This window comes from Acomys russatus, chromosome 7, assembly GCF_903995435.1.
Source record: "Acomys russatus chromosome 7, mAcoRus1.1, whole genome shotgun sequence".
Classification (NCBI taxonomy): Eukaryota; Metazoa; Chordata; class Mammalia; order Rodentia; family Muridae; genus Acomys; species Acomys russatus.
The window spans coordinates 58,190,678-58,209,304 of NC_067143.1; the positions used below are offsets into that span (position 1 = coordinate 58,190,678).

Consider the following 18,627-nt stretch of genomic DNA (forward strand, 5'->3'; position numbering starts at 1 on the left):
TTTATTGAGTTTTGCCCCTCTTTTCTTTTCCATTGGACATTCAAAGTCTAGAGTTCTCACTGGCACACTTGCTTGTTGACTCAAATCAGGACCTCTGATCCTCTATTATTTTACTGGATCCATCAGCTAGCTGTGTAGATAAAGAAAAAATATAGAAGTATGACACCATTCCAGCCAAATATCTGACTTTTTCTTCTGATTTCCTTTTCACAGACTTTTATGACACAGGGTAGTCACATTACCCTGGACACCCTGGGAAGTATGGCTCAGGCGGATCATTACCCAGTGACTCTTATGTAGATAAGCTTTCCACAAAAGTCAAGAACTAAAACTATTGAAGTAATTTTGTTACTTTCAACTCTTTTGAATTAATAAATATTCATCATAAGATGAATCTCACACTAGAAGCAGAATTATGATGCTGAATTTCAAAGAAGACTCTATAAAGTCAATCCAGCCCATTTATTTCTATAGTTGAATACTCCACACTAGTACCACTGACTACAATAGCTGAATAAGGAACATAGTTAGCACATGTGGTGAGGATGATGCTAAGAACTTGTGTTGTGATGGGAAAGAAGAAATGGTACCTACCACCATGACAAATCCTCTGGGCTATTGATATTTTTCCCTTTGAGATAAAAGTCCATGTGGTTGTTATACATAAAGAACATATGAAAACAGGTGGCTCATTGATATCGCTCTTAGGATCCTCCCTCAATGGGCAAAGAGACACCTTTTCCTTATATCAGTCAGAGCAGAGCAGATGCTAGTCAGCCCTTTGTTCATGCTATCTCAGTACATGGTTTGGTGGACAAAGCTGTTTTGTGCCTAGAACACACAAAAATCCAACCAAATCGAACCAAATCCAGGCAACACAGCCTAGAAGAAGCAAGACAGATGAGACCTGCACTCTACCATGCCATGTGGTGCTGGAAGGGAAAAATATCCACCGAACTGCCCTCCACCCCATGGCACAGTTGGGTCATAGACACCCAGAGCATTGCATACCGCCACTCAGCACACCATGAGGAGAAAGACAGAGTCCTGCAGACCACCATGCCACCCACAGACCTGGACTCTAGCACATGGGCACAGGAGATCCATAGATACCAAGTTACCAGAGATTGTCCCCCGAGGGACCAACAACAACATGGCCAGCCTACAGTTGGACCCAACACCATGTGTGAGTATGTGGCAAATATATGGGCAATAAAGATAAGTGGAGCAACTTGAGTGCTATGAAGAGAGATGGAACTGGAGACTGTAGAGTGGATAGGAGTAGGCTATTGTGCCTGTCCTGTCCTGTGTGTCCACCACCCCTCTTCACCTGGAGCCGTGGTGAAGTCCCAGTCCAAGCTGCCATTGAAATGCATGTCTGGGTCCACGGCTACTCAATGCCAAGGGTCAGTGTTGATGTCTATGTCTCATTTTAGTACTAGAGATCATGGTGGCACCCTAGTATGGGATGTCACCAGGTAACACGTGGATGTCAAGGAGCTATGCAGAACTGGTCCAATCCCTCACTGGCTTCAGAACTCTGGAGAGAAAGCTGACCCCACCTCTTACGGGCAGCAGCACTCCAGAGAGGGGTCCTACAGCTTTCCTGGGCAGCACAATAGTGCTGGGCCTGGCCCATGGTGAGACAGCTCCCAGGGCAAGAGTGAGTGAGAGCAGGCTAGCAACTGCTCTGCCTTGAGGTGTTGTGAGTCCAGGGATAATACTATCCCTGCTTGCTACCTGCAGTAGTCAGGGGAGCTGTCCCTGCCTCTTCACTGGCTGTAGCACTTGAGACAGTAGGCCCTGCACTTCTCCTGCACAACAGTGGAACTAGACATGATGGTGAAGGCATGAGTGATGTGAGAGAAGGAAAACTGGTCCAGTCCCTTCCAGGTCACAGTACTTAAGAGAGTGGGCCCCACACCTTGACTGGGCAGCACAGTGGAGCTTGCTCTGGGAGGCATGGGTGCAGGTGAGCAGGCCTAAGGTCATGAGAGCAGGAGAGCTGACCTTGCCTCCTGCCAATGGCCATATTGGGTGGCCTAGGCAGAGTAGTGCTAGATAACTAGGCCTAGTGGTGCAGGTAGGGAAAGCCAACATGCTGACCAGCTCAGTTACCATCCAAGCCCAGATCTAGAACTGATTTTGGCCCACCTCTAAATCTCTATCATCTGCAAACAGTTGGAATGCATGAAAGGGCCAGTACTGATGATTCAAAGCTTCAGGATCTCCATGACACAGCACTACAACAAGATCACCAGGAGGAGGCCCTGTGAGGACCCAATATTGATGGTGTCACAGAATCCAGAGATCTTTAACCATACCAATGACTCACTGCAGGGAACATTTGCAAATGAAGATTTGAGGACAGAAGGATATACTGTGGGGCACATTGTGACATACTACAGCTTCCATGATGAGATGTTTTCCTATTCTCTCTCTCTCTCTCTCTCTCTCTCTCTCTCTCTCTCTCTCTGTGTGTGTGTGTGTGTGTGTCTGTATGTGTGTTTGTGTCTGATATACACATGAATCCATAGGGACTGTGGCAGCATGCACAGAACCTGAACAGGTCCAAACCAAATGGACTCCTATTGGTTAGATTGGGAAGCTTCTTGGTTCCACCGCCAACCAAGAAGCTATTTCCAATTAACAATCATGCACAAAGGAAAAATAGTTTCATTGATGGAGTCTCACGAAGTATTCAAACTGCACTTTAGGGCAGTAGTAGATGGCCAACACAATATGAAATAAAAAGGACTTTGGAAGATTTTTTTGTCTTATATTGATTTGTTTGGGCATTTGAAAAATCTTACTAGTGTTCTGGTTATATGATGTGTGTGTGTGTGTGTGTGAATTTCTATGCTTTTTCTTTGTTTCTTTTTTCATTTTGTTTTATTTTTTTTTCACTTTGTTTTACTCTTGTTTGTTCATTTTTTTATCTGCTTGCATTTTTGTGAGACAGAGAGAGAGAGAGAGAGAGAGAGAGAGAGAGAGAGAGAGAACATGGAGTCAGAAGGGTGGAGAGGTGGGAAGGGCCTGAGAGGAGAGGAGGGAGCAGAAACCATAATCAGATATATTTTAGCAGACTAACGGTATTTTCAATAAAGAAATGAAATAAAATAAAAGGCATAAGAGAAATTAGGAGGGAATTGGACATAAGTACTAATAAATTTAATTGCAATTTTTAGAGTAGATGAAGATAGTGACATGGGAGGTTGGCTTAATTATCCTCAGATCAAAATCAAGTGACCAATTCAGACCACACATTCTACAAATACATGTATGTATCTATTAACTCTAACTGAATGAATGTTTATTGATTTCTCTTAGGAATATATATTATATGCCTATACCATTCTTTTAAATTATTAATAATCCAAGTGAATATTTTTTATTAAAGTTTAACGAACAAATCCTACACATTGAGTTTAACAAGAGATTCACTGACAATTGAACATTACGATGTATTTCATGTGGACATTTGATGTGGACAGGTATTTAAAAACACTTAGATTTCATTGCTTTTCTAGGCCAAGAATAACTATTAAAAACTTCAAAAATGAGCTACAGTTCAGAGAAGGCATTAGTGACAATGAAATATAAATACAAATGAATGCATTGATCCTAGAGGTAAGCAATTACCTCAGCAGAATAGGCAGTGTGCATTTCTCCGCTAAAAGAAAGTATAGTAGGAGGAGAAATTATTCAACCAACCTGGACCATTTTCTGCATCCAGGAATGGTGGATGAAAATACAAAAGCTCTTATGCTGTCAAAGAACATGTCAGAAGTTCAGAGAACTTGTTCCAAAGACAAGAACATCAGGATAGAGCATGGCCCTGTTCCCCTTGAGCCTGAGGCAGACTGAGTAACCTGAGCTACCTTTATTAGTACTTTGGTGATGGGAAGATGGACATCAGTCTCATGGCAGCAGCAGCAGCACACAGGATGAGGACAGCAAAAAGCTTGTGAAAATTAATTGAAGGTTAAAGAAGGTTAAATGAGGTAGGAGTGCCATGCATTCTGCTTCCGTCAATATTAATCCATTTGTGAAATAATTAAGAGACGTGACATGAGATGCTTCCACACAGTATTGCGCCATAAGAATATTTCATTTTTACTATAAGTAATAGTAATAGTAGTAGTAGGTACCTCTTTAGCTGTCCAATATCAATGAACACATACTTGGACTGGATGGTGGCAACATCAGAGGTCATATATATATATATATATAAAATAAATTCTACTCTATAAGGTTAGTTTTAAAATTTCTTACAGATTTATAAGTTCATCTGGAAAAAGTGAAGACAATTTAAATAGTTTATACAAGGGCAGCATGCATGGGTGGAAAAGGGCAGTCCAAGAAGCCAAAAAGATTGTATGGTAAAAATCCCAGTAAAAGAATTGCACTATCTATCTAAGAGGTATGGCTCATATAGAGCCCCCAAGTCAGTACAAACTATAAAGGCTACAGCTGATGTATTGTGCTGCATGTGAGAGCTGGATGTTAAATTTCTCTATCTCTCTTGCTCGTGGATAGGGAGAATTAACATAGTAAAACTGGCCATTTTACCAAAAGCAATTCACAGATTCAATGCAATCCCTACCAACATAGCTATACAATTTTTGAAAGACCAATTCTCAACTTCATTTGGAAAAAAACCAGAATAGCTAAAAAAAACAATCCTGTACAAAAAAAGATCCTCCAGAGGAATCTCCATACCTGATCTCAAGCTGTACTACACAGCAACAGTAATTAAAACAGCATGGAATCTCCATACCTGATCTCAAGCTGTACTACACAGCAACAGTAATTAAAACAGCATGGAATCTCCATACCTGATCTCAAGCTGTACTATACAGCAACAGTAATTAATTAAAACAGCATGGTATTGGCACAGCAACAAGCTCATTGATCAATGGAATCAAATCAAAGACCAGGAAATAAATCCATACACCTATGGACACTTGATTTTTGACAAAGAAACCATGGGTATACAATGGGAAAAGGATAACTTTGTCAATAAATGGTGTAACTAGATGTCTATGTGTAGAAAAAGGCAAGCGGATCCATATTTATCACCCTGCACAAAACTCAAGTGCAAGTGGATTAAAGACCTCAACATAAAACCAGAGACACTAAATCTATTAGAAGAAAAGGTGGAGAAGAGCCTTGAACTCATCAGCACAGGAGACAACTTCCTGAACAGAACTTCAATAACCCTGGCTCTAAATTCAACAATTAATAAATGAGATCTCAGGAGGCTGAGAAGCTTCTATAAGGCAGAGGGCACTGTCAACAGGACAAAGAGACAGCCATCAGACTAGGGAAAGATCTTCACCAACCATACATCTGTCAAAGGGCTAATATCCAAAATATATACAGATTTCAAGAAATTAAGCACCACAAACCAAATAACCTGATTAGGAAATGAGCTGAGCTGAACAGAGAATTCTCAACAGAGGAATATCGAATGGCTGAGAAACACTTAAAGAAATGTTCAACATCCTTACTAATCAGAGAAATGCAAATCAAAATGACTCTGAGATTCCATCTTACATCCATCAGAATGGCTAAGATAAAAAACTCAAGTGACAGCACATGCTGGCCAGGATGTGGAGAAAGGGGAACACTCCTTCATTGCTGGTGGGAATGCAAACTTTTACAACCACTTTGGAAATCAATCTGGCATTTTCTCAGAAAATTTGGAATAGGGCTACCTCAAGACCTAACTATTCCACTTCTTGGAATATACCTGAAAGATGCTCCACCACACAACCGGGACATTTGCTCAACAATGTTCATAGCAGCCTTATTTGTAATAGCCAGAACATGGAAAGAGCCTAGATATCCCTTGATCAAAAAAAAATGTATAAAGAGACTGTGATACATTTACACTATGGAATACTACTCAGATATTAAAAACAAGGAAATCTTTAAATTTGCAGGCAAACGAATGGAACTAGAAAAAATCATTCTGAGTGAGTTAACCCAGACCCAGAAAGATACACAGTATATAAATATATAAGTGGTATATACTTATAATTGGACACTAGCCCAACAGGGATATCCTCTGACTCTGACATGAACTCTGGTGCTCCCTATTTGACCAACTTCCCCTTGGTGGGGAGGCCTGGTGGCACTCTGAGGAAGAGGAAGTAGGTTATCCAGATGAGATCTGATAGGTTGTGATCATAATGTGGGGAAGGGGGGCCCCTTCTGTCACAGGCCTAGAGGAGGGAAATAAGGTGAAAGAGGGAGGGAGGGGGAATGGGAAGATACATGTGAGGGGATAACAATCGGAATATAATCTGAATAAATTGTTTAAATAAAAAAAAGATACCACTTGCTTGGCTGCATGAAATTGAGTAATTATGCTGGTGCTTAACTAAATGATCCTCTTTCTGATTAGATTTCATACTGCTGAAATTGCCTTAAGAGGTGCTGTGAGAAATTGTTCCTAATTCTGCTTCGCTGTGGTCCTTCTTTGCAACTCTAGTATCAATATGACAAACAATATGTGCACATTGGTTCAAGGACATGAAAGGCATGCATGCAACCATCTTCTTTCTGATAATGGGTTACTGTAAGCCAAGTTAAAAAAAAAAACACAGCAGATGAGAGCATAGACCCCACTGAAGAAGCAACTGCCAAGTTTGTGTTAAGTCCATGTGATATGATTGTCAAGTTGCCTTCTAAATATAAGTGCCCATGCCCAAGATTATAACTGCCACTCACAGTTGAGTTCCACCTGAAAGTTGAGCACGAAAATAAAATTCTCCTTCTAATGGGATGTGTACTACAGATGTTCACAACCAATCAGCTCCTGAGAATAAGTGAGTGTTACTACAGCAGAGTGGAACAATACTTAGACATACATACAAAACATCAGCCATCTATTTTACGTCCTAGAAGTTTCATGTAAAATTGCAGAAGGATAAGCTATTTCATTCATAACAAAACAGCTATAAATTGAACAGGTGTTGGATGAAAGAAGCTAAACTGACTTGTCTTGTATTTTTAATTTAGTCTACTATAAACTGGGCTATAAAATAAACCTAAAACCAATATTTTACCTGACATAATTTTTAATTAATTTATTCTTGTTACATCTTAATGGTTATCCCATCCCTTGTATCTTCCCATTCTTCCCTCCCTCCCATTTTCCCATTATTCCCTTCCCCTATGACTGTTCCTGAGGGGGATTACCTCCCCCTGTATATGCTTATAGGGTATCAAGTCTCTTCTTGGTAATCTGCTGTCCTTCTTCTGAGTGCCACCAGGTCTCCCCCATCCAGGGGACATGGTCAAATGTGAGGCACCAGAGTACGTGAGAAAGTCATATCCCACTGTCCACTCAACTGTGGAGAATGTTCAGCCCTTTGACCTGACATAATTTTAACATATTCTTTAAATAACTATCATATGGAAGCATGTTAATTCTTTTAAAAATAAGAAAATGCCACCAGAGATTGACAAACTCTTTGAAAAGTAATTGTTTGTGTTTGAAATGAACTGGGAATGAGACAATGATCCCCAATGATTTCAATTCACACTTGAATCCAGAATCTCAGCAGGGACTTATCCTTCTGACAAACAAGGACAGCAAGAGACAACTGTTCAGCTATAAAAGAAAAGAAAAGTAACCTTGACCTTACTACTTTGCAATGAATTCTTGTTGGAAGAGGTAAATTTTGAGGTTTGTGGCTAAATCTGGTTTACTATTTGACCTTTCTATTTGAAGAATATTTTATTCTTTGAAAATGTATCCAAATTTATAAGCTGTAGTAGACACAAAAGTCAGGTGAAATAAAGTGAAAAACTATATCCAAAACTAGCTTGATCAACTTCTATTTCCATATTCAAACTCCGATGGATAACCAGGTAACCTCCATTGTTAAAGATTTCTTTTTTTACCTAGCCACTAATGAGTCCAGAACCCAGCATACCTAACAGTGTAGGAACTTACTACTTGGGCAAATCAGGTCACTGTGTTTGCAATGCTTTGATGGTATACTGTTAGTAACACCTTAAGGAAGTACTAGCTTTGCCTATTGACTGAATATTCTAGTGCCACAGGCACCAGATATTTCTGACAAACAGAAGATATAAACAGAGAGAAGCTGGATGAACCTGGGTAAACATCTTCGATTTTCAGTTTGGGTTTTCTACTAACCATTGCACTCTGTAGAAAACCATGTAATTTCATTCCACCATTCTCCAGTCAGAAAATGTTGGTTCCTTTCTAGATTTTTAAGTTCTAATGAGAAAATTTATCTTGATGAGCCCCGCTTCACTAATGGACAATAGGAACTTTGTATGAGGGAAGCTCATCTTTTGTGTATTAACCACAACTACTCTGCCATATGTCCCGAATGTGTATGAAATAGGAGTTACTAAAGGGTTAGATCAAGTTCAGCCTCCCTCAATCTGGACATCCTATGTAGTTTTAACTATTTACAATTATCAAATTAAATATTTTTAATAGAATAAAAATAATAAAGGTACTTAATACTACTCTCTGTACAAAATTAAAGAATGATGTATAAAATTCTGTCTTGTCCTGGTTCTTTGGTAACAACTCCGTGAGATTAGCCATTATGAATCTACACTATAAAAATCTGTGGTTGCATATTTTATGTCCTGTGGCATTGACAATAACTTGTGCTATTTACATACGTTTCACATTTTAAAACCTTAATTATAATACCACATAGATATATTTTACTATATATAACTGAAAAAACAAGAACTACATTATTTGAAGGAAGCTTGCTAGCATTTCTTTTAAAATTTTACATCACATTAATGCACAGAAATGTGTGTACAAAGAGAGTCCTAAAATGCTATCAGATAAAACTGTCAATTCTCTTGGAATGATACATTTATTTGTGATACCCCATGTTTGAGTTAATTAAAATGAAGACATCGAAATTCCTGTCTTTTTTCCACCAAAGGGTTGAATAGGAAGCAACCACACTGTCCCATGGCTTTTCTGGAGGATGGAAACTACACTGCAGTGAAAGAGTTCATTTTATTGGGATTAACAGATGACCCTGTCCTAAGAGTTGTCCTCTTCACCATCATCCTGTGCATCTACCTGGTGACTGTGTCTGGGAACCTCAGCACCATCCTTCTCATCAGAGTCTCTTCCCAGCTCCATCACCCCATGTACTTTTTTCTCAGCCACTTGGCTTCTACTGACATAGGCTACTCGTCTTCTGTCACACCCAATATGCTTGTCAACTTCCTGGTGGAGAAAAATACCATTACATACCTAGGGTGTGGCCTTCAGCTTGGCTCAGCTGCTTTCTTTGGGATAGTTGAGTGCTTTGTTCTGGCTGCCATGGCTTATGATCGCTTTGTGGCAATCTGCAACCCACTGCTGTATTCCACCAAAATGTCCACACAAGTCTGTGTCCAGTTGCTTGTAGTAGCATACGTAAGCAGTTTTCTTACTGCTTCCTCCTTCACTCTTTCCTTCTTTTCTTTTTTCTTCTGTGGTCCAAATAGGATCAATCACTTTTTCTGTGATTTTACTCCTTTAGTTGAACTCTCCTGTTCTGATGACAGTGCCTTTATTTTTCTTGCCACTGTTTCTGATGGCATTGTCATTCTGATCACAGTGCTTATCATTATTGTCTCCTACACCTACATCCTCGTCACCATCCTGAAGATGCGCTCCACCGAGGGCCGCCACAAGGCCTTCTCCACCTGCACCTCCCACCTCACTGCAGTCACTCTCTACTATGGAACCATCACATTCATCTACATGTTGCCCAAGTCCAGCTACTCCACAAACCAGAACAAGGTGGTGTCTGTGTTCTACATGGTGGTGATCCCCATGTTGAACCCCCTCATCTACAGCCTCAGGAATAATGAGATTAAGGGTGCTCTGAAGAGACACCTTGCTACGAAAATATTTTCTTAGAAATATCTGTTTTGCTGTAGGACATGATATAGCAATAATACGGAGATAGTAACAGAAGTTGAGGGTCTGTGGTTGAAAAGTCTGTTGATTATTATTATCAAATGGGGAAATTTGCAATAAATTTCAGATTACAGAAGAATGTTACCTTTAATAAAAATCAAAGTTTTTAATTAACAGAATAAAATAATTCACATAAAACATAATATGATGAAATTATTTTAAAGTTATTTTTCTATTTTTTCAAATAGTTCATAGTCAACTTTATTACAAACTGCATCTTAGCTGTCCCCAAAGTCTCATATATTTGGTAAATATCTGTTCCCTAATGCGGTTGAGAAGGGCTAGATCCAGAGAGTTTGATACTAGTGGTCATTTTTAGTTTACTAGAGACATGCCAGAAAGTATAGAGTTGCACTCAGAGATATTCTTTGTCTCTGTATTGACCACAGTGTGAGGGGTTTTTCTCCACCATGTGTTCCTTCAGTGATGTGCAACCACAGACACACATCATTGGATGCCATTCATAAGGGACAGAGACTTCAAAAACAGTGTGCTAAGAATAAACCTTATTTTCTGTGTGAGTTGATTTGCTCAGCTACTTTTTGTAGTAACAGAAAGCTTACCAACACCTATCACTGTATTTCAAGGTGTGTCTGGTTCAACACCAGCTTATCCTGGGATAAGCCTGATGACTACAGTTATTTCTGCACACTGTAAGAGAAATGATGGAGAGCAAGTAGGGGGTAAAGTTGGTGGGAATTATTTTAATAGAAATGTTAGCTATGAGATATGGGTTTTGTGCGTTCATATAAATCTGCTGTGTGGTGTAAGCTTCGCTATTGGTCTAATGCGATGCCCATAGTAAACAACAGGAAGCTCATCTCTCTTTAATCTGATTTCCTGTCAGTTTTAAATGTTGAATTCTTCATTTAAATTGAGTAATATTCTTGAGCTTGCAAGGACCGAGGGAAACAAATGAATACATAACTGCAACAGAACTGTTTTGCTAGAAGAGAGCTAAGTTTATAATTTTAACCGTGAGGTTGTGAAAAGGCAATCTTTAGAAAGACTTCAGGTTCAAACTCCACATTCCCATGTGCACAAGGGATCAGACGCAGCTGTATCTCCTGTGAAATTCTTACTACCTTTAGGAAAGATGTAATCAGCCTTCACCATGTGGGTGATGGTCAGATTTAATCCCTTTTCTTCTCCATTTTAGTGTTTCGGAAATAAAGTCCGTCTTCTTCCTGACTGAACCAAAGACATTGATGTTTTTATTCATTCAGTTGCATTTTCACACATTCCAGAACTGTGTCCAGTGATTCTCACATTTGAGAGGTTAGTTTAGCTCAGTGGATGGGATTATAAATGAAAACTGACAAGGGTGGAATTTATTAACTAATATGGTATCTGGACAATAAAACTAAAAGGCAAGCAATTTAAGCTATCAGAAGAGGTTGAATACTGTTAACAAAACAAAACCCAACAAAAAACAAGATCATAAAATAAAATAAAATAAACAAAAACAAGATTGTGATGTGGACAGGCAAGGGGTTGACAGTGCGGGTCTCACTGAGAACCTACAACCTGAGGAGTGTTTGCAGGATGTGAGGAATGTGTCAAATAAGGTAGTACCTATGTGACATATATATGTATGTATGTATATATATATATATATATATATATATATATATATATATATATATATATGCAATATGGCATTCATGTACCTTGACGTTTTTGTTGAGACGACAGAGCTGCTCACTTTAATTGGCCCTGTGGTGTACACAACTGGAGAAAATGATAAAATGTTAAGTATATCTTCAAAATTAAGTTATAGCTTCTGTAACCATCCTTAGAAAGTGACAAATCAGCGAAGCCAACCTAAACCTAATTTATTATATTTTATGTCAGTGAGTTGGGTTGGCAGGTTAAAGCCCTTACCACAAAACCCTGATGAGTTGAGCTCATTTTCTGGAACTCACGTAAGAGGAGAGAAGAAATTCCCTGACTCTGACCCCTACAGTAAGAAATACAGTTTTCTTTTCAATTTGACAGTTCTGAAGAAAATGTTATAATATTGAGTTAAGTTTAAGATGAGATGGGAGATGAGAAGGGCAAGAATCATAAACTCAGGCATGTCCTTGGGAGATATATAATCCGTAGAAATAACACATATCTCAAATATAGAGAAAGTACAGGCAAACAAGCCTGGCACATACTTCAGCCACAGGAGTAAAGGGAATCTCAGTCTTGAACGTAGGTCTAATACAGTCAAGAAAAAGAGTTATATTAGGGCTAATTTATTAAATGAATAGACAAGCCTCCATTATTCCTGTCAAGCACAGAGAAAAACATTGACTCACCTCATGGAAACTCAGGATACTAAACAGAGAAGCCAATGTCACTACAAGATAAGTAAAACCACTAGGATGTAAGGTATAAAACTTAAACAACATGCACATTCACTAAAAAGGTAATGAACGGGTAAAATGTATGTAGTAACAGAAGATGAAATTTGAAATCGTATAGAGCTTCATAACTTAAAAGTTCATGATGCCAGTACTTAAAGCAGACATTTCTCTTTGATGAACACATCCGTCTTTGGTTTTTAGACTGTATTTTCTGTGGCAGTACAAGAGAGAAGCATGCTGGCTGAGAGCCCCCAAGGCTCTCTGAAAGAACCATTTGGGTTTTTGTGATTGTTTGTTTTCATTTGTCTGTTTTTTAATTTTTCTTTTTTACATATGCATTTATATTATTACACATAAATATAATAAACTATCTACAGCAAGAAGAACCACGAAACAATCAGGAATATATAAATGTTACATTCATAGTGTTTTGGCTATTTGTATTTGTCAACCTCAAAGAAAACCTCCTTCCTGTTTTTGTGCATCTAAAATTCTGAATGTAAATCAATATCTATCCTATCTCAACTTTTCAACTTAAAACAGCTATCTAGACTTAAAAATATCTTAACCCCAAACAACTAAGCTTAATTATAAAACTAAACTATCTGATCATCAACCCCATCAGAGATTTGAGACGGAATAAAATTTATTATCTGAGTAGACAGGAAGTGCAGGTTAGCAGCTTCCAAAATGACAGAGACAGTTTGCTGCCAGATCAGTCATTCAAAACTCTCTATAACATTGGAGCATCATCTTCAGCCTTCTGGCCCATTATGTGTGGCAGACATATTTATGAGTTCTCAATAGACTTGCTTACTCTGTCTTGGCAGAGTTTAATCGTTGACTCTGCCTGCATCCAAGCTTACCATTCTTAGGCAGAATTCTGTCTGTGGCTGACATGAGGACATTTTGCCCAGTGGCTTGTTTGCCGCATTTGAAGCCATCTCTATAAGGAGTTCATTAAAGCTCATCATCTTCTTTGAGGTAGGCTAGATGTTGTCAGGAGTTAAACTGTCTTAATGCCAAAGAATCTTTAAAATAATAAAAACATCTTTAGATGCCATATTCTATAGATCTCTGGGGTTTTTGAAGACCGTATCTAACTATTTTACCTTATCTATCTATAGACTCTTATCTATCTGTTAAACCTAGAATATATTAAGTAATACAAGTTAATTGTTAGTTGATCCAAGCATGGTCATGTCAATTACAAGTCTATTTTCAATCACAAGAATATGCATCCTAAGCTTAACCGATAGATACAGTTCTATAGATATAGAAGCATTTGTTAAAACAGGGTCATATACTTTTTCATGGTCCCTGCAATGGTTGTGAAGACTTGTAAGAAACACTATGCTCAGAAAACAGAGCAGTTTACAAGAGAGCTTGGGTGGAGGAGTTTTGGTTCCCCTCAAACTAAGGCACCAGCCAAGGACAATACAGGAGGTAAACTTTAAACCCCTACCCAGATCTAGCCAATGGTCAGAACAGTCTCCACACTTGAGTGGAGAGTGGGATATGACTTTCTCATGTACTCTGGTGCCTCACATTTGACCATGTCCCCTGGAGGGGAGACCTGGTGGCACTCAGAGGAAGGACAGCAGGTTACCAAGAAGAGACTTGATACCCTATGAGCATATACAGGGGGAGGTAATCCCCCTCAGGAACAGTCATAGGGGAGGGGAATAAGGGAAAAGGGGAGGGAGGAAGAATGGGAGGACACAAGGGATGGGATAACCATTGAGATGTAACAAGAATAAATTAATAATAAAAAATTAAAAAAAAGAAAGTTGTTTATTGCTCAGTGGTCAGCCATTGCATCAAGGAAGCATCAAAGACAGAGAAAACTACACCATAAAATTAAGATTAGCAGGAGTCAGACTAGAGTTTCAAACTGAAGAACAGTGTTTTTGCCATCCTCCCTCCAAAAAATAAAAGCCAAAATCTGTTTGTGGTCTAAATTGTAAGATACCAATTCTTACTTTAAGACCAACCATGCATTTTTTTTACTCACAGTTTTCTATATATCTGTGTTTCATATCCTTGGCTGTGAGAATTGCGTCTCTTAAGTAATTTATTTTTTGCTTTTTAATCAGCTTTACTCCCATATATTCATCAAGGAACCTAATGAAAAGTATTACATCACTCACTACAAAAAAATTTACACAAATGAAAATACATTGAATGAAAAAACTGAAGCTGTACATTTTTATCATAGTATCTACTAACATGAAACATAACATGAACCTAGAACCAACACTTAGCTGAGGTAATTTTTGTTATCAAATGGTTCCAATAATTATCAAATGAAACAAGCACCAATTCTCAAATTAAAATTAAAAAAAATTACATTCATGTGAAATGAGCAGCTCCTTTTCACCTGAGAAAATGGTCCCTAGGGACCCACATGTGAGTCCCGAGACTCTTCAGAGATTTATTTTTAATGGTAAACAATGATTATGGGTGACTGCAAGATCACTATAAAATCATGTTATAATTATCTCGACTTTCTTACTTTAAAATGAATGCTTACTTCAAAAGGTGAGTGTCCTAACTTTCCTTTACCATAGGAGAATACTTTGTTCTTTGAAAATGCATAATATATAAATGATGTAATTGAGAAAACTTTAATCAAGAAAAATATTAACTTAATAAACATATTTTAAGTCAAATTCCTGTTAATAATTAGGCATAGAACTTAATTCTCAGAGCTTTCTTATGTATCAAAACACTTAGAAAATTGAGGACCCACATTATATCTAATGGCTTATAAGCTTAGTGCTCAAGAAATAAAAATCTAATAAATTCACTAGCTTTGACATAGGCTGGTGATTTTATGACAAATGCCTCATGTAAATACAGACTATTTTTACTGACTAAATGCTCCAATATCACAGCTTCAGACACCATGGAGAGACACAGGAATATAGGGCTGGAATTCTTAAGATATGAGAGTCAGCCTGCTCCTAGCTGGGTGAACCTGGATAAACGTAATATTCCAGGTTGACTATTTACCCTTGCCCTCTGTAGGCAAGCACATTTCCTTCCGTTATGTTCTAGTTACAAAACATCATTACATCAGGAAAAGATGTGGTGGTCCCATGAATAGGCACATACTAATACGAAAATTATTAACATATTGGCAAGTGATTTGACTTGCAAATGACTTGATCAAGCAATGGTTTAATTAGTAAGGGTTTAATAATTTTACAGTAGGCCCTCACATTTATAATTTTGGTGTGAGTTCTTTTTTTTTTTTTTTCCCTCAGTTCTTGCAAGAAATTTTAGCTCTCCTTATAAAAATTAGCCCTAAGGCAATCAGATAGCTGACGGACTTGATGACCCATTTCCCTAAGATTCCCTCTTGTTTGAAAAGCTGACCTGTTGTTTCTCTCAGATTGACACATGCTCTTTCTTATTGTCACTTTTCAAACACAGTGTGATAAGAGTAGACTGAATTCACTCCGCCTGTAGTGCTTCTTACATAATGTTGTTACTTCACATTTTCAAATCACACATTTCATCATCTATAAAATTGAATCAATGGGGTCATAATAATATTCTATAAAAATGGCAGTAGAGCATCATATAATGTAATAAACCCAGCACAAGTAATTTGGGATTCTTAAAGCTCACAAATTAATTAAGATTTTATAACATAAGTTTACATTTTTTTAAATTTGTATTATTAATTTATTCTTGTTACATCTCAATGTTTAGCCCATCCCTTGTATCCTCCCATTCTTCTCTCCCTCCCATTTTCCCATTATTCCCCGCCCCATGACTGTTCCTGAGGGGGATTACCTCCCCCTGTATATTCTCATAGGGTATCAAGTCTCTTTGATCCTTTCTTGTACATGTGACACTCTTTTGCTGTTTATATAACTCTCACAGTTTACATATTTAGTTTTACATACACTTAGGCAAGTTTTATTATATACTTAAGCCTAAATTAAAGATACATTATTTGAAGGAAATTCTGGCATTTCGTTTTTGAATTTTACTAAATGCTATGCACATAAAAAAAAAGAAATCGATATAATGGATTTACAAAGTTATATGTACAAAGACTGAAAGAATGTGTGTATAAAGCTATTTACCATATATAATATATATTATATATGTACACAATGTTTCTTCCCCCATCTCTCTGTACACACATACACACGCGCACACATACACACACATCCTGGTGTATCTAGCAGAGCAAAATCTACCACTAATGTGGCCAGGCAGTTGGGGAATGCAGTCTACTTACTTCTAGAGATACATTTTGTAACTTACTACATGAGAACACTTTTATGAAATAACCCAATAAAACCCTTTCAGGTTTAAAAAAAAAATAAATAAATATATGAACAGTGGGTGTCCAGTGTATTTTGAACTATGCATTTGTTTTTAATACTATCTATATGTTCCTGGAAATAAGCTACATATTTATAAATCCTTTCCTGCTCTGTCTCTATCACAGCCTTGATCTGGCAGCAGCAACATTGTCCCATGGCTTTCCTGAATGGAAACTACACTGTAGTGACAGAGTTCATTTTATTGGGCTTAACAGATGACCCCGTCCTTAGAGTTGTCCTCTTCACCATCATCCTGTGCATCTACCTGGTGACTGTGTCTGGGAACATCAGCACCATCCTTCTCATCAGAGTCTCTTCCCAGCTCCATCACCCCATGTACTTTTTTCTCAGCCACTTGGCTTCTGTTGACATAGGCATTTCATCTTCTGTCACACCCAATATGCTTGTCAACTTCCTTGTGGAAAGGAACACAATTTCTTATCTTGGATGTGCCATTCAGCTTAGCTCAGCTGCTTTCTTTGGGTCAACGGAGTCATTTATTTTGGCTGCCATGGCTTATGATCGTTTTGTGGCAATCTGCAACCCACTACTCTATCCAACCAAAGTGTCCACACAACTCTGTATCCAGTTGGTTGTGGGATCTTACATAGGGGGCCTGCTTAATGCTTCCTCCTTCACATGGTCCTTCTTTTCTTTTCTATTCTGTGGACCAAATAGGATCAATCACTTTTTCTGTGATTTTGCTCCTTTGGTGGAACTCTCATGTTCTGATAACAGTGTCCTCATAGTTCTTGATTCATTTTCTGCTGGGTCCATCATTGTGATCACAGTGTTTGTCATAGCCGTCTCCTACACCTACATTCTCATCACCATCCTGAAGATGCGCTCCACTGAGGGCCGCCGCAAGGCCTTCTCCACCTGCACCTCCCACCTCACTGCAGTCACTGTGTTCTATGGGACTGTCACATTCATCTATGTGATGCCCAAGTCCAGCTACTCCACAGACCAGAACAAGGTGGTGTCTGTGTTCTACATGGTGGTGATCCCCATGTTGAAGCCCCTCATATACAGCCTCAGGAGTAATGAGATGAAGGGTGCTCTGAAGAGACAGCTTAGTAAAAATAAATTTTCTTAGATATGTCTGCTAATCTGTTTGTCACATGCTCTATAGTAATGATATACCGTAGACATAGCATTAAAAGGAAACTGGGTATTGATAGTTGAAGTATATGTTGTGATTATAACCAGATTTGGAGTTTGGTGCTAATTGAACAAGGTGAGTAGTTATACATCAGAAAGTAAATTGTGTATTCACATTTAAGTAATACACTTCATATATAGCCAAAAACTCCCAGACAAAATTGGATATTGAAAATTACTCTTTAGTTATTCATATCATAAAATAGTTCCTTGCTATGTTGAGATTATTGACTGCATAACTTTTTGAGTCTGTGTCCATTTTTTAATAACTGCTAGCCTTAAGTGTATGTAGTAACTATATTAGAACAAAGCACATTTAAAGGAAAAAAATGACAAGGTAGCACAGACAATAAAGCTGTTGGAGATATTTTTATCATGGTTGAATCATCTATTGGAAGGGTCTTTCATACTTATTGTCATTAAATATGTGTTTCAATCCTCTGAAGTCAACACTGGCTGTTAGTGGGAGGGGTGTCTCACGAGGGAGAATGAGATCATGGTGGATAATATGCTGTTCTAGGAAACATTTTGTTTTTAATTATGAGAGTTCTGGTGCTCTACCTGAAAGCCAGAGCCCCAGCTTCCCCTGAGAATTTTTATTCATCTCTATATGCTAATGATGATTATATTTAGTTATCTTTCATTCCCAACCTATTTCCTCACACTTGGCGACCGCATCATTGGCTCAGTTCATTGATTTATGAACATAACAGTATTTTCTCTCTCCCCTTTCTGTGAATCTGCTTTGCCAGAAAGTTCGTAGATTTGAAATCAG

The 18,627-nt window shown here is 38.2% G+C and overlaps 2 protein-coding genes across 2 annotated transcripts; both read left to right on the forward strand.

Annotated features, from left to right (window-relative positions):
- The first annotated feature begins 8,985 nt into the window (after nt 1-8,985).
- LOC127192296 (olfactory receptor 502-like) lies at nt 8,986-9,931 on the forward strand. The gene has a single exon (XM_051149621.1). The coding sequence runs from the start codon at nt 8,987-8,989 to the stop codon at nt 9,929-9,931; it is 945 nt and encodes a 314-aa protein (XP_051005578.1). The 5' UTR covers nt 8,986.
- Nucleotides 9,932-16,844: 6,913 nt separating this feature from the next.
- Nucleotides 16,845-17,787, forward strand: LOC127192297 (olfactory receptor 507). The gene has a single exon (XM_051149622.1). The coding sequence runs from the start codon at nt 16,846-16,848 to the stop codon at nt 17,785-17,787; it is 942 nt and encodes a 313-aa protein (XP_051005579.1). The 5' UTR covers nt 16,845.
- Nucleotides 17,788-18,627: the final 840 nt, after the last annotated feature.

Bases quoted from the DNA above. Each gene is read 5' to 3' on its own strand.
- LOC127192296 (XM_051149621.1), top strand. From the start codon at position 8,987: ATGGCTTTTCTGGAGGATGGAAACTACACTGCAGTGAAAGAGTTCATT.
- LOC127192297 (XM_051149622.1), top strand. From the start codon at position 16,846: ATGGCTTTCCTGAATGGAAACTACACTGTAGTGACAGAGTTCATTTTA.